The sequence below is a fragment of the Acomys russatus genome, chromosome 29 (genome assembly GCF_903995435.1).
Source record: "Acomys russatus chromosome 29, mAcoRus1.1, whole genome shotgun sequence".
NCBI lineage: Eukaryota > Metazoa > Chordata > Mammalia > Rodentia > Muridae > Acomys > Acomys russatus.
The window spans coordinates 29,823,126-29,838,882 of NC_067165.1; the positions used below are offsets into that span (position 1 = coordinate 29,823,126).

The 15,757-nt window shown below is 51.2% G+C and overlaps 1 protein-coding gene across 1 annotated transcript in view; it reads left to right on the plus strand.

Annotated features, from left to right (window-relative positions):
* Window positions 1-9,391: 9,391 nt before the first annotated feature.
* Window positions 9,392-15,757, plus strand: part of Myom3 (myomesin 3) — a 58,668-nt gene continuing 52,302 nt past the window's right edge. Inside the window, exons 1-5 of the mRNA XM_051171947.1 lie at window positions 9,392-9,517; window positions 11,488-11,656; window positions 12,653-12,733; window positions 13,756-13,915; window positions 14,520-14,677. Coding sequence (XP_051027904.1) covers window positions 11,505-11,656; window positions 12,653-12,733; window positions 13,756-13,915; window positions 14,520-14,677 — 551 coding nt within the window. The 5' untranslated portion in view covers window positions 9,392-9,517; window positions 11,488-11,504. The remainder of the gene's footprint in view (window positions 9,518-11,487; window positions 11,657-12,652; window positions 12,734-13,755; window positions 13,916-14,519; window positions 14,678-15,757) is intronic.

The following is a 15,757-nucleotide window of genomic DNA, read 5'->3' on the forward strand; positions in this document are numbered from 1 at the left end:
CCTGTGAGAGGTGTCACCCTGGAAGGACTTGTTCATCCTCCAGGAGGTGAGGCAGGGGTCCAGAGAAAAGCATTTGAAAGGAACGTGGAGCCATGGAACCCAAAGGCGTTGGAGTCTGTGTGGGCTCACAATCTGGCCTCTCCACCTACCATCTGTAGGACATCAAGTGAGGGGATTGGCTCAGATCCCAACTTCCTCATCGATGAAACAGGGATCAACACACTTACCTTATGAGGTGATGCCAAGGATGACATTAATGTCTGGGAAACACTTTGTTGCACCCAGCACATGGCCAGGGTCCAATACAGGATCACTGTCTCCTGCTGGGATTTTTTTTTTTTTAATCTGGAAAGACAAGGAGGACTCTCTTCTGTTCACACTGGCTCATGGGTATTTCCTCATGGATCAGAGACTGTTGCAGGCAAGGACTGAGCTATCTAGGGCAGACAAGAGGAGTCCTGACAGGACGCTCTAGAAACAGGCCCAGAGGCAACAAATGACACAGAACCTTCTTCTCCCTGAAGTTGTAGGTGAAAGCTGTTTGGGCAGAGGCTATCTCACAGGCCCTTCTTTGTGTGGTGGGAGTCCCAGGTCTCTGTCTGCCCCACCCTGGCCCTCTGACCCCATGACTGCACACAGGAAGAAGAGCCTTTACTCTGTGCTGTCAGGAAGCCAGATGGGCTTTATCAGGAGGAAGTGGAGGCCCAGCCCTCGCAAGGCCCTGTTGTGGAGTCTACACTCAAACACGGGGCCTTTTGTGGCAAGAATGGACGCTCTCCACCCTGTTGGAATTCATGGGGGGCCGGGTCTGGCAGAACACAAAGGTCTCCTGAGAGATTTGTCCTCCTCATCACCTTCTGGCCCCAAATGTCTGAGACACAACAGCAAACTCCATTTGCGCCATCGTCATCATGGCCCTGTGCCCTGCTGTACTCACCTGTGTTTCCCTTCTTTTCCCCACTGGATCCCCTTAATGACACATGGTGACAGGTGGGGCTCTTATCTGTATGTCATTAATATTTAACCTCCCTCCAAGGTCACTGACCCAGTATCTTGGGCCAAAGGTTAACTGCCTTCACTTTGTTTATGAATAAAAAGCAACTGAACGGCCTGTGCTAACCTGATCAGTCCAATCAGGGCTCCAGAGTGCGTTATAGAGGGCCATAAACTGGCTGCCTGTGCCCAGGGCTGTGTGTGTGACAACCATAACAGCTGGAGTGCCTAGGGAGGAGCCTGTGCCCCTACCCCAGGGACCCTCTGAGATCAAAACACACACACACACACACACACACACACACACACACACACACACTGGCATTCCAGGCCTATAGCTAGACTGGATCCTGCTAGAAGGCAGGCTGTCAAAATCCCACCAAGACTAGATGGTGAGCTTGGCTTTGCTGAGCACCCTCCACTCTGACCCAGTAGCCTGGAAAGTCTCCAGCCCCGCCTGTTGTGCCCTGTCCCGCCCAGAGAATAGCAAGTCTCCAAGTCACCTGCTTAACAAGGAAAGGCAGAGCCAGGCGTAAACAGTGACCACTCCCCAAACCTCATCCTCTGGGGAACGTCCCAAGACCCCAGGCCCCTGTCTAGCCAGAACCCACAAGCTGCGTGCAGCAAGGGAAAAGCTGTGAACCAAGCCCAACACAAATGGCAAACTTTCCTTAAACGTCACGATTTGTTGTTTGTTTGTTGTGGTTTTGGTTTTGTAATGCAGTTGTCTGGTTTTCCAAATGTGAAGATGACAGCGTCAGGTCCAGAGGATGTCTGAAACCAGAAGCTACCAACCCTGCAGGTGCTCTGTTTTGTCACATATCTATGATAAAGCTCTTATTTTGTAAACTAGATGTGAAGAGACAAAGAACCACATAATAGGATGTCAACTGCATGAAGTACTACAGTAAAGGTTACTGGAACACAAATATTAGGTACCAAAATCCAGTCTGACTGAATGATGTGTAACATATACAGGGTGGATACACTGGACCACAGGATGATGCTCACCCGTGGCTGGATGGAACAGGACGGCATGGCATCTTATCATGTCAGTCAGGCAGTGTAAAACTTACAGATTATGGGGCTGAAGAGATGGCTCAGGGGTTGAGAGCATCAGCTGCTCTTTCTGGGTACTGGGTCTGATTCCCAGCACCTACAAAGGGGCTCACAACTGTCTATTATCTCCAGCCTCAGGGGGATCTAGCACCCTCTCCTGGCCTCTGTGGGCACTGCATGCATGTGGAACACAGACATTGCAAGCGAATCGTCCATACACGTAAAATAAAAATGAAAGAGAAAAAAAATGTTTTAAACTTATGAGTTATCTCTGAAAATTTCCATGGAATGTTGTTGAATAAAAGTAAATGAAGCTGGGCGTGGTGACGCACACCTTTAATCCCAGCACTCAGGAGGCAGAGGCAGGAGGATCACTGTGAGTTCGAGGCCAGCCTGGTCTACAAAGCAAGTGTAGGACAGCCAAGGGTACACAGAGAAACCTTGTCTCAGAAAAAAAAAAAAAAAAAGGTAAATGAAACCAGAAACAGGAAAACCATGCTTGAGCGGGACTTGCTGTAATGGTGGCAGTGAGAGAGAGGGGAATGGAAACGTGTCACTTGGTGTCATTTGGTTTCTATCTTCATCCTTACCCTCCTGCTAATCTTCCTTCCATGACACATCCCAGTGCCCATCTTCCTCAAGGAGCAAAATGTGGCTCAGAGAAGTGAGCTCTCCTCCTCGTAAAACTTGGGGCTGGGGGCTAGGGAGACAGCTCAGCAGGTAAGAGCACTTCTTTCACAAACATCCCCAGCACGGATGGACAAGCTCGGTGTACCTGTAACCCCATCCTGGGGGCAGCAAAGTACAAAAGGGTCCCTGGGGCTTGCTGGCTGTTAGCCTAGCTCCAGGTTGTGAAAAGACTTTATCCCAGGGGAGTAAAACAGACAGTGACAGAGGAGGACAGTTGACATCATCCTTTCTGTTCTTCTCTCTCTCTCTCTCTCTCTCTCTCTCTCTCTCTCTCTCTCTCTCTCTCTCTCTCTCTCTCTCTCTCATACACACACACACACACACACAGCAATAACAAAACTTGCAGTTGCAGCTCAGTCTCTAGCATGCTTTTTTTTTTAAAAAATATTTATTTATTTAGGTATACAGTGTTTTGCCTACATTACATGTACACCTGCAGGCCAGAAGAGGGCACCAGATCTCATTATAGATGGTCATGAGCCACCATGTGGTTGCTAGGAATTGAACTCAAGACCTTTGGAAGAGCAGCCAGTGCTCTTAACCTCTTGAGCCATCTCTCCAGCCCTAGCTTATTTAGCATCCATGAACCCCTAGCAGCCATTAACAGGGCACAGGGGCACACGCCAGTGATCCCAGCATTAGGAGAAGAAGCAATGTTGAGTGAGTGTAGTGGCCCATCCCTTCAACCCCAATATTCAGGAGGCAGAAGCAGGCAGATCTCTGTGAGTTTGAGGCCAGCCTGGTCTAGATAGCAAGTTCCAGGACTACAGGGTTACAAAGAAACATTGCCTAAAAAAAAAAAAAAGGCAAGATCTTAAGGTCATCCTCAGCTACATAGTAAGTTTGAGGTCAGGCTGGTCTATATGAAGCCCTGTCTAAAAAAAAAAGGAGAGATTTCTTTTGGTTCATGGATTCAGAGAATGTTCTGGCCTGGTGGGGAATGTGTGCTGGAAGAGGAACAGCAGCTCCATCTCTCGTGGTGGGAGTGGGGTCACAAGCTCCTAAAGCCTTCATGAATCAGGGCACACAGAGCTGGAAGCAGCGTGGGAAGAAGATTCAAACTCTCGAAGATACCCACTTACAGGTCTCATGCCCCCCAAGGTTCCATAACCCCCAAAATAGTGCCCAGACGGGGACCAGGACAGACACATGGGCCTGTGGGAAACATTCAGCCTCAGATCATAACAGGGGTGCACTGAAAGACAGTTTCCCAACATTGCTCCTGGAGAGACAGACAGACAGACAAAGGCACGGAGAGAAACAGACGATACACTTTTCGTTGTTTGTTTGTTTGTTGAGACAGGGTTTCTCTGTTACACAGAGCCCTGGCTGTTCTGGACTCACTTTGTAGACCAGGCTGGCCTCGAACTCATAGATCCGCCTGCCTCTGCCTCCCTGAGTGCTGGGATTAAAGGCGTGACCCATCATGCCCGCCTGTCTCAAGGATACATATTTTGTTGTCATTATTTGCAACAGGGTCTTACTAACGTAATCCTAGTTGGCCTGGTATTTATTATGTCATCAGGACAGCTTTGAACACATGACAGTCCTCAGGAACTCATAGCCTGTGCCTCCCACAAACTGGGATTACAGGTATGCAGGACCATGTCAGGCTTAAGAATGAGTGTGTGTGTGTGTGTTACTGTGCTTTCTTGGTTTTGTGCACATGTTGAGGGGTGCATGTGCCATGCAGGAGTCAGTCCTCACCCTCCACCATGGGGGTTCTAGGGATTACAGTCATGTCATCAGGCTTGGCGGCAGGAGCCTTTACCCCCACTGAGCCATCTCCGCAGGCCGAAGAATTTAGATTTTTTTAAAAAAACAAATTCTTGTGAGATTTCTGCTCAAGGAAATTAAAGTGACAGTGTCTCCATTCACAGCCTCAACTTACAAGCCTCCACCGCCCGCATTATACCCCTTAGACAGCAAGGCTGGGGTGACTAAAACCCTTAACCTCCAAGCCCTCGGCTCTGGGAACAGACCGGGCTTGCCCAAGTGTCGGCTCTGAAATAAGGCTAAACTTCAGGGGCTTTCTAGAAGACCAGGTCCTTCTTTGTCCCTACTGAGTGGGGTTAGCCTGAGCAAAGAGGCTGCGACCTCGTCTCACCACTTTTTCCTCCGTCTCCTCACCTATGAACTGAGACAGCATGACCAGAGAGACAGAGTCCTGACATCTAAGTTGAAAGTCAGAGCTCCGAGGCCCCGCCCCGCAAACGGTCCCTTTACCTCTGCCAGGCATTAAAGGCATGTGCCACCGGTGCCTGGCTCCATTTTTCTTTTACTCTAAGGGGGAAGGAGACCAGGAAGCATTCACTGGTGTGCATAAAGGAGTGCAGGGGCTGGAATTACCCAGAGCGAGAGGCAAAGAACACAGAAACTGGAGGCAGGAGGCGCCGTCAGCCGTGGGCGGCTGGGTTGCTCGCAGTCACAGACTGAGCTGTTGATAGAGATGCCAGAGCTCCACTGGCCATCATCCTGAGTCACACTGGTTTGGTCGTCAGTCCAGGAAAATAAAGGGCAAATAAAGTGGAGAAGGAAAGAGGAGAAAGATGGAAATAGAAGTGACATACTGAAGCCAGGCGTGGTGGCGCATGCCTTTAATCCCAGCACTCGGGAGGCAGAGGCAGGCGGATTGCTATGAGTTCGAGGCCAGCCTGGTCTACAAAGCGAGTCCAGGGCAAGCCAAGGCTAACACAGAGAAAGAAGAGAGATACTGAGCCAAGCACTTCTTGCATTTGGATCACAATTTAGTCTCACAACCATTTAGCAAAACAGATGGCTGTGATTTGAATGTTGGGGCCCCTCCCACCCAAAAAAACGTGTGTGTGTGTGATGTGTGAGTGTATATGTGTGTGTGGGCACACACAATTGTGAGAAGGGCCAGATGTCAATATTGGGTGTCTTCTTCAATCACTCCCTACCTTATTTCCTGAGAGTCTCTTGTTGATCCTGGAGCTCACTGATTGGCTAGCCTGCCTGACCATCAAGATCCCAGAATCCTCCTGCGTTTGCCTCCCAGTGCTGGAATTACAGGCACATGCCCGGCTCAGGTCCTAATGCTTGCTCATCACGCACTTTACCCACTCACCGTCTGAGGGCTCCAGAGACAGTGAGAGCTCAGACGCTGAAACTTAACCGCTAGTGCAACTGCGTCAAGAGCTTGGGTCTTTACAGCCATGATTACATCATGAGGAGGGGCTGGTGGGCGTGTCCTAACCCCTTCAGCTCTTCTGAAGACTTATGATATGGTGTGACACAGACTAAAGTCATCTGAAAGGAGGGAGCCTCAATTGAGAAAATGGTTCCACGTTGTCAAGCTGTAGGCAAGTCTGTGGGGCATTTTCTTAATTAGTGATTGACAGGGAAGGGTCCAGCCCATTGTGGGTGGGGCCATCCCTGGGCTAGTGGTCCTGGGGTCTATAAGAAAACAGGCCAAGCAAGCCATGGGGAGCAAGCCAGTAAGCAGCACCCCTCTGTGGCCTCTGCCTCAGCTCCTGCCTCCAGGTTCCTGCCCTGTTTGAGTTCCTGCCCTGACTTCTTCAGTGATGGACTATGATGTGGAAGTGTGAGCTGAACAAATCCTTTGCTCTCCAACTTGATTTTGGTCGTGATGTTTCATCACAGCAAGAACAACTCTAAGATGGGTGGAAAGTGAGACTTGACCTTGGTTGGACTTTGGTGCCTCCAGAACGGTAAGAAATAAATTTCCATCCTTTATAAATGACCCAGTGTGTACTAGGCCAAGTAGATTGAGACAATATTTACCCACTTGTTAATTAAATTAATTAGCTTTGTTTTTAGACAGGGTCTAATGTAGCCCAGGTTGACCTCAAACTTGCTACAGAGTTGAGGGTAGCCTTGAACTCCTGATCCTTCTGCTTTGACCTCCCACGTGGTAGGATTATTGGCATGCACTACCATGCCTGGCTTTCCATTCATTTTCAAAGCCAAGTTGAGGGCAAGGCTGTATTCCAGGAACCGTTATTTCCTTTGGGGGAGAGGGAGGGGCAGAGAGAACAAGACAAGCAAGTGTCCCTGCTATCTAGAATCTTCTCTAGTCTACAATTCAGAAACTGAGACTATAGGAGGAAGCTGATGGTACATGCTTGGAATCCCAGCACTCAAGGTACTGAGGCAGGAGGATTGTGGAGTTGAGGCCAGCTTAAACTGTATAGTGAGACTTGTCTCAATTCTTTAAAAAATTGTTTTCCGAAACTGGGTTTCTCTGTGTAGCCTTGGCTGTCCTGGACTCACGTTATAGACCACGCTGGCCTCGAACTCATGGAGATCCACCTGCCTCTGCCTCCCGAGTGCTGGGATTACAGGCTTGCACTACAGCACCTAGCTGAATTATTTCAAAATTTAAAAAACAAAATAAAAATATAGAGAGGAGGTCAAGGCTCCTCAGAGACCAAGGTCTTCCTCATTTGTGAATAGAGGCACTTGAGGCTGAAATCGAAGCCACAAGCTGTGTGAAGAGCCATCTTACTTCTGTTCCATTTCCTGACTGAGGTTTGGCTGTACTTACAAAAGACCCAGTGATATGGGTCTGCATCACCATGAATGATCAGCTGAGGGATACAGAAGAACGGTCCCTGTGCCCAGATGGATGGGGTGAGACAAGGCCTTCAGTGTCCCCAGATCTGCAGAGTGACTGGTGGAGCCCTCATCTCTCAATGGTCTACAGTAAGCCTGGCGCTGTAGGGGAGGCTTTGGACTCTGCTAGGACCACTTTCTTTCAGAGGGTCCAGTTGGAGACAAGATCTCACTGTGTAGCCAAGGCTGGGTCTAGATGCCTGTATCCATCTACTTCAGCCTCCTGAATGCTGGGATGACAGGTCTGCACCACCACGCCCAGCTGGCAGACAAGGGTGGGGGGTGGGGGTGGAGGGTTGGGGGAGGGAAGGGGCAGGGAGTCACTACTGTCCCCAGGAATATAGATAAACCAGATCAAATCAAGGTGACTTGCTTAAGCTACAAAGCCAGGAGACTGATTGGGATCCTGAACAGTCAGACTCTGAGGTGCCCCTGAGTCTGGTGCACTCCTGAGTCCATCCCCCTCAGGCTGCCTCAGAGGACAGGGACAATGGGGCCTATGTAAGAGGCTGCATTCTGCTGAGCAGAAACAGAAGCACATCACCCTTGGTCATCAACAGCAACTGTGTAAGTCCAAAGAAGCTCTTTCCAGATGGGATAATAGGAGAGGGGAGGGCAGGGTGGTACATACTTGAAACCATGGCACTCGGGACACTGAGGTTGGCATTCTGTCAGTTGCAAGCTAGCCTGGCCTACCTAGCAAAACCTTGTCTCAAAAAAAAAAAAAAAGACAACAACCAAGAGGCTGGAGAGATGGCTCAGTGGTTAGGAGCACTATCTCCTCTTCCAGAAGTCCTGAGTTCAATTCCTGGCAAGCACATGGTGGCTCACAACCATCTGTGATGTGATCTGATGCCCTCTTCTGGCGTGCAGGTGTACATGCAGATAGGGTGCTCATATACATAAAATAAATTTTAAAATCTTTTTAAGACAACAACAAAGAGATGATTGAGGGCTGGAGAGATGGCTCAGTAAAGGTTGGAGCACTGGCTGTTCTTCCAGAGGACCTAGGATTGACTCCCAGCACGCCCCAGGCAGCTCATAAATAACCATGTACATCTCCAGCTCCAGGGGATCTGATGCCCTTTTCTGGTGTCTGCGGTTACTAGGCATGCACGAAGCACACAGTCATACATGCAAGTAAAACACCCAGACAGATAAAATTTTCTAAATAGAAAAATAATAATAATGAAAAGAATAGTGGAACAGGGTGCCCCAGCATCCTTCCCCGGAGCTACTGTGACACTGGCCTGGGAAAGGGATGAGTCCAGGAAGCTTAGGAAGGGCTTTTCAAATACACAGGAGATTAAGATGAGGACTGAAAAGCTCAGTGCCCGCTCACTCCCTCTCTCAAGGGAGTAGCTTCCAAGCTGTAGAAAAAGCAGCAGCAGCAGTGGGCTGTTGTTGATCTCCGTGCCTGTGGTCTCAGGAAGAGCACTGTCGGGAAGCCATGTTCTCTACCCTGGAGCTGGCACAGCCTTCCCAGATCTGCTGGCGCTCTGGAGGGCTGTGTCCCTTCCTCACGGCTTCCCAGCTCTTCTCCTGGCCCTGCCTCCCACACACACAAGCATGGGCAGATGGGGAATAACTGCTGGGATGCCAGACAGGAAGAAGTCCCACATCTCCACCTTAGCCAAGGGAGTCAAAGTCTGCTTGTTCGGATCGCACTCTCCGCACCATCTATGTGAGACTAGACCCTCTGACAACGCTGTCTCTGTTTCTCAGGAAGGAATTCAGACCAGAAAAGCTGAAAACCTTCCCCAGGGTACCTTGCGGATGGAAGGAGAATTGCGGTCAAACCTATACAGCTGGGAACACGTGTGTCCACTTTCCCCAATCCAGGCTTGAGCCCTAGGCATCGCTCTTCCCTCTAGGCAGGGACTGGGGTAGGGTGGAAAGGCTAGAGGTGGGGGAGGAGCAGCCTGAGGGGGTGGGGGCCATCCCACCTGTCGCTGCCGCCCAGCAGCGCTGGCAAGAAGAGACAGCCCTGCCCTCTGCCTCCACCCTCACCATAACTCCCATCCATTGTCACCACACTGTCTCAGCGCTGCTATATTTAAGACAGTTGCAAGGCTCCAAGATCACATTCTTCACGCCCGTCCTCACTGAGCTGAGGGCAGGAAGAGACCGGAGACCTTCTTGCTGTCCCGGAGACCCCTGAGTGGACACCACTGTTTCTGTGAGTCACATGCAGGCGCCAGGGTCTAAGGGAGCCCTGCTGAGGGAGACCCTCAACTTTCCACAGTGTATGACCTATGCGGGGTGGTACATATGGCATATGTGTAGTGTATTTATCTGTAGTGTATGCGTGCCCTGTGGTATGTGAGCTTCCATATGTGTATACGATGTGGGTATGATCTATACATAGGTTTACTTGGAAGTCTATGATGTGTGTATGTGTTCATGAGGGGGTGCGTATTGTGTAGTGGGGGTAGTATTTGTGTGACTATGGTGTGTCTGTGTGTCTATAGTGTAGCGTGTGGGTGTGTGTGTATGATGTGGGCATCTACAGTGTGTGTGTGTGTGGTAGAGTATGTGTTTGTGTGTGTATGTGTGTGCATGTGTGTGCTATAGGGAATGTGTGTATCTCGGTAGAGTATATATATATATGTATATGCAAACATGTTGGAAAGGGGCCTTGTTTGGGAGATTTGAGCCTGCTAGCACCCCAACTCCCAGAACTCCATGCCTCGCTGCACTTCTCTGTGTAACCTGGGGTCTTCTGAGTCTTCTGATGTGAGCCCTCCTTGATATTAAAGCTAAAAATAAAGGAAGAAAAAGGCCCCTGGGGATACACTTGGAACTGGAGTCTTTGCTGCGTGGGGCAGCCAGTCGGGAGCCAGAGTTGGCAGGTCCAGCGGGGATGGCATGTGCGGGCTGAGCTCTCATTGTTCAACCCCACAGGCAGAGAAAAAGCACACAAGCCCTGCCATCCCAGATTCTAGGCTTGCCAGGTTCATCCCCCACAGGGGATGAGGACACGGGGCTCTGCTGGGAAAGAAACAGCCTCCACTAGCCAGAGCCAGACCATCGCAGCCTCCTGGGCGCTGGGGAACCAGTGCATGTCCCAGCCTGTGTCGACCCACTGGGCAAGATCATGCACTCCAGCTCAGCCAGTACTGCTCCTCACCCCGTGGGAAAGGGCAACGGAGGCCACAAACCTGCCCCCACTTAATCCCACACTTCAGTCAGCGCTTTAAAAAGCATCCAGGCTCACCGCAGAGGAAGGGGTTTTGAGGCCAAGTGCCAGTGGGCCGCTATGCTCATTAGGGCAGAGATTCCGGGAGAGAGCTGGGTGTTGGGCTTGGAGCCTTGCTCCCCACATCAGCCGGGGGTGGGGGGTGGGCGGTTTCTGAGGAAGAAGAGTGGGATGTGTGGGTTTGGCTAGTTCTCTGCATGTAGAGATGCTTTCTAGCCAGAGCCAGGCCTAACTGGGCAACTGTCCTCTGACTCTGCTAAGATGCTTGTCAGGAGCCAAAGGACCTTTTAGAGTAGCCCTTGATGGCCGCTGACCGCTGCCAGCCAGCCACTGTCCGCCCTGATGGCCACAGCTGAGGCCAGCAAAGAAAACCAAACCCTAAGGAAATGGAAGAGATACATGCTCAGCACCTGACGTTCAGCAGCCTAAGCCCCGCCGCCAGCAAGTCATATACAGCCGACATACAGAGATGAACTAAGCAGTAAGAGGAGGCATTTTCTAAATGAGAACCAAACTGGAGAATGCGGATTTAAAATACCAAAAGGATTAAAGGGGAGAGGGAGTCTAGGCCTGGTGTGCGCGTGCGTGCGTGCGTGTGTGAACGGTCAGTCTTGAGTGTTATTTTTTGGTCTGTTGTTCCTTTTCGTTTTTTTTTTCTCAACCCCTTTGAGGGGTCGCATATCAGATAACCTACATATCAGATGTTTGCATTACGATTCATTACAGTAGCGAAATTACAGTTATGAAGTAGCCATGAAATAAACTTATGGTTGGAGGTCACCACAACATGAGGAACTGTATATATGAAAAAGGTCGCAGCGTTAGGGATGTTGGAACCACTGCTCTAGAGAAATAGCCTCTAAGAGAACCTCTCCGGCACACTTCGAGAGCACTCGGGAAGGGAGGTGGCGGATGCCAGGTGGCATAACCGTACACCTTGGCTTTGACAGGTCGTTTGCTCGCAGCCATGACTCTGCCCCACAGCGCTGGGGAGCCCCAAGCCTCCCAGACCGTGCAGGTCCACAGACTGGAACACAGGCAGGAGGAGGAACAGAAAGAGGAGCGACAGCACAGCCTGCATATGGGCTCTTCTGTGCAGAGGCGGACCTACCGCAGCAGGTGGGAGTACTCAGCCCCGGCCCTGCGAGCCCCTCCCCAGCCACAGCTCCACCCCAGGAATGAAGGGGAGGCCTAGCCAGCTGTCCAGAGACATCCTTAGATGGGTAGCACAGGCCTACCTTCTGAGACACCCCTCACTGACCGCCAACCCCTCCCCCCTCCCCACACCCATCTGAATAAAAGGGACAAGGGCCAATCCTCTGCAGACTCTGTCTGAGAAGAGACACAGTCAGTCAGTACCTCGGGATAGCCAGCAGGCTAGAGAGTGTGCTGGAGGCTTTTTGTCACCATGACAAAGCACCTGAGAAAAATACTGTAGAAGTGGACTTTTTTGTTTGTATGCTTTGAGGGTTTTGTTGTTGTTGTTTGGGGGGGGGATTGATTTGTTTTGTTTTTTTGATAGCCCTTTATGGTGTTCATACTCGTCTTGGCTCTATTGCTTTGGGCCTGAGGTAAGGCAAACAAACAAACAAACAACAACAAACCCAAAAGAACAAAACAAAACAAAAAAATATCACAGTGGAAGAGTAGCCAGGAACAGGAAAAAAAAAAAAAGGAATGGGGGGGCCTAGAACATGACAAAGGCCCCATGACCACATCCTCCAACCAAGGCTCGCCTCTAGATGTTTCTTCTGCGCCTAATAAAAACCACCAAATGGAATCCATCAGGGGATTGCCTGACTGGTGAGCCCGCAGCCCCTGTGGTCCAGCCACTTCTGGATGAATAGATCTAGCAGCTGTGGACAGAGTTTTCCACACAACTCCTTTAGGGGTTACCTCATACCCAGACCCTAAGAGGAGGCACAAGCCCTGTCCTCTCGAGCCTGCCTGGGGTTGGGAGACATCCCTGCTCTCTCAGACCCCTGCACGAAGGAGAAAGGTCATAATGAGAAGGGAGCTCGGGGGTTGCCTTCTGGTACCCTAATGTACAGCCATGGTCTTGGGAACACCGGGGAAATTCCCTCCAAGAGCCGTGACTTCTTTTTGTCCTGGCAGTGAGGAGGAACAGCAGTTCAGCTCCCAAGACTATGCCCTGGCTGCTGCCCTGGCCCTGACAGCCTCCTCAGAATTGTCCTGGTAAGTCACATGACTGTCACTAGATGAGGAAGGGTTGTCTTGTCTTGACCCTAGTCCCTGCTGCCCTGTTCCCCACCTCCCCATAGGCTCCCATCGACACACGTTGGACCTGCCACAAGTTCTTTTGGAGGGAGAAAGGCTAGGCAGAGTGCAAACCAGACATGTTCCCCGACCACCAAGTCTTATGCCACCCCCTGGAAAAGTCCCCACAGCAGAAAAGGACTGTCGCCAAGCAGCAATCCTTATTACCAAAGAGGTTCACAAGGAAGTGAGGTGCTGCCATGGGGTACAGACTGGTAACACTCACAAATCTCGTACAGGAAGGGAAGGTCCCTGAATGCCTGCCTGAGGTACCACAGTTTTAGGAAGGGCCCTAAGCTTGGACACCAGGGACACAGTCCTGCTGTCCTTAAGCAAGTCACTGGACCTCAGTTCTCTGTCCTGGGAAACGGGGAGGGGAGCACCTGTCCACTTGGACATAGCGAAACCTAGCCAATGGTTTGTTGAGAAGCCCCCACATACCCCATTTATAACTATCTATTTATTAAATTCTGGCTGTAAGCAGCTTATCTCACACATGCGCACGCGCACACACACACACACACACACACACACACACACACACACCTACACCTACACCTACACCTACACCTACATACGCACTTTTTGGAGATAGGGCCTCAGGTAGCCTAGGCTAGCCTCAAACTTGCTATGTAACCAAAGGTGGCCTTGAACTTTGTTCCTCCTGCCTCCTGGGTGCTGGGATTGCAGGCGTGTACTACCATGTGTGCTTAACGTGGCGCTGGAGATCTAACCCAGGGCTCTGTACATTTGAGGCAAGCACTCTACCAGCCGGACTACATCCCCAAGTCCCTTTTCCAAGGTGTCTGTGGGCAGAAGAGGGGTCAAGGCTGTGTTGTCCCTAAGGCACATTCCCAAATACCACTAGCATGTTGGGATGGGGTGGGAGGGTAGGACTTCTCCTGCCTCTTTGGGCCAAGTCTGAGTCCCCATCCCTGTAGGGAAGCTAAACTGAGGCACCAGTCCACCACAGTGGAGCTAGAGGAACGTGGACAGAAGCGGGTGGGCTTCGGCAATGACTTGGAGCGGATGGAGGTGGCCTTCCTACGGACGCAGAGGCTGCTGCGCCAGAGACGGGACTGGAAGGCGCTGCGGCAACAGGTGAGTGAGGCACTGGGGGGCCTCAGCCTTAGAACCTGACACTCGACACATGGCCAGTCCTCACTCTCACCCACTTCTCAAAGGGCATCCACGAAAAGTCTCAGGCCTAGGTTCCGATCCAGATGCCCCCTAACCTCAGCGGTGTAACCTGAGAAAGGGTCAGACTATTCTTGCGCCTCAGTTTCCCTTCTCTGACTCAGGTGTGGCTATAACAGCTCTGCGCTGAGGTAGAAAGTAAGTGAGCTTAGATTTGTAGAGTGACCTCCCAGCGTCTAAAAGACCTTCACAGTCATGCAAGGTCTGACGTCACCTCCCTGCCCCTTGCCCAGGGCTTTTTTTTTACAGCACCCCTGTGTTTTCCATGCATTGACCCCCCCCCCTCCTCATTACAACCCCACAGGGGCGAAGCAAACAAATAGCTTCATCTTCCACATTTTACAGGCAAGGAGAATGCGGCTCTGCCTGTGACCCCTTTGCTGGCCCCATAGCACACTCCCTGCCCACTGAGCAATACTGCCACAAGATGGTGCCCGATGAGGGCTCAGCCTGAATTGTGTGGAAGCCATCCCTGGGCCCTAGGAGTCACACACCCTTTCACCTCCAGACAGAGAAGAAGGTCCGGGAGGCCAAGGAGCTGATTGAACTGTGCTCTGGCCGCGGCCCCTGGTTCTGGATCCCACTTCGCTCGCATGCTGTCTGGGAGCACACCACAGTCCTGCTCACCTGCACCATCCAGGGCTCCTTTCCGTTCCAGGTTACCTGGTAAGCCCCTGGGGCCGGAGACAAGAGTCCTCACTCGCTCTCTCACTCTCTCTCTCTTGGTCTTCCATTCTCTCTTCCGTCCTCCATGTTCACCCAAGGGTCCTCTGTCTCAGCAAAGCCACAGCCCACAGACTCTGAGCTCTATCCACCCTACACACAGAGCAACGACAGCTGCCCAGGAGCCTCAGGCCTCCTTGGGCCTTGTTTATTCTTAGGCACCTTCCTGCCAGCCTGGGCCAGAAAGACTGGACCCCTGGAGAGCCAGCCCTTGTAAAAATATGATTCTGGTGGCATGAGCCATCAGCTGCTTTGAGCTGGGCATCTTCGTCACTAGAGACTGTCTGGGAGTCAGGATAGAGAGCCCAGAAGTTAGAGACGGGGTAAGGAAGGGCAGGGCCCTGCTGGAAGAATGGGTTCAGATCTACAGTGTGAGCCGAAAAGTCAGGCCTAGCATCCTCTCTTATAAGTCCCGGTGTGGCATCAGGCTCGACCTAAGCACCCCTCCCGCCCCCCCCACCCCCCGCTTCTGGTTTTGCCTCTGTCTCCCATTCCTACGATGGGCTGAAGACCCCTCATCCAGCTGAATTTCGGCAAAGGGTTTAATGTCCTGCAGAGGAAGTCCTCAGAACATGGCAAGAGCTAGGAAAGAGCCTGTATGGTTACACATGCCTGTGGCCCAAGACTTAAGAGACTGAGGCAGGAGGATCGGGGTTTTTAAAAAGAAAAGAGGGGTGCCGGGCAGTGGTGGCGCACGCCTTTAATCCCAGCACTCAGGAGGCAGAGGCAGGTGGATCACTGTGAGGTCAAGGCTAGCCTGGTCTACAAAGCAAGTCCAGGACAGCCAGGGCTACACAGAGAAACACTGTCTCAAAAAGAAAGAAAGAAAGAAAGAAAGAAAGAAAGAAAGAAAGAAAGAAAGAAAGAAAGAAAGAAAAAGAGAAAGAGAGAGAGAAAAAGAAAGAAAGAAAAGAGGGAAGTGCTGGGGAAACAGGAGACAACATTTCTAGAAGCATACCAGCACCCCAGAAGCCTTACAGCTGTGGGGGGTCCCCTGAACAAGGTAGTGAAGATGAGGTTGAT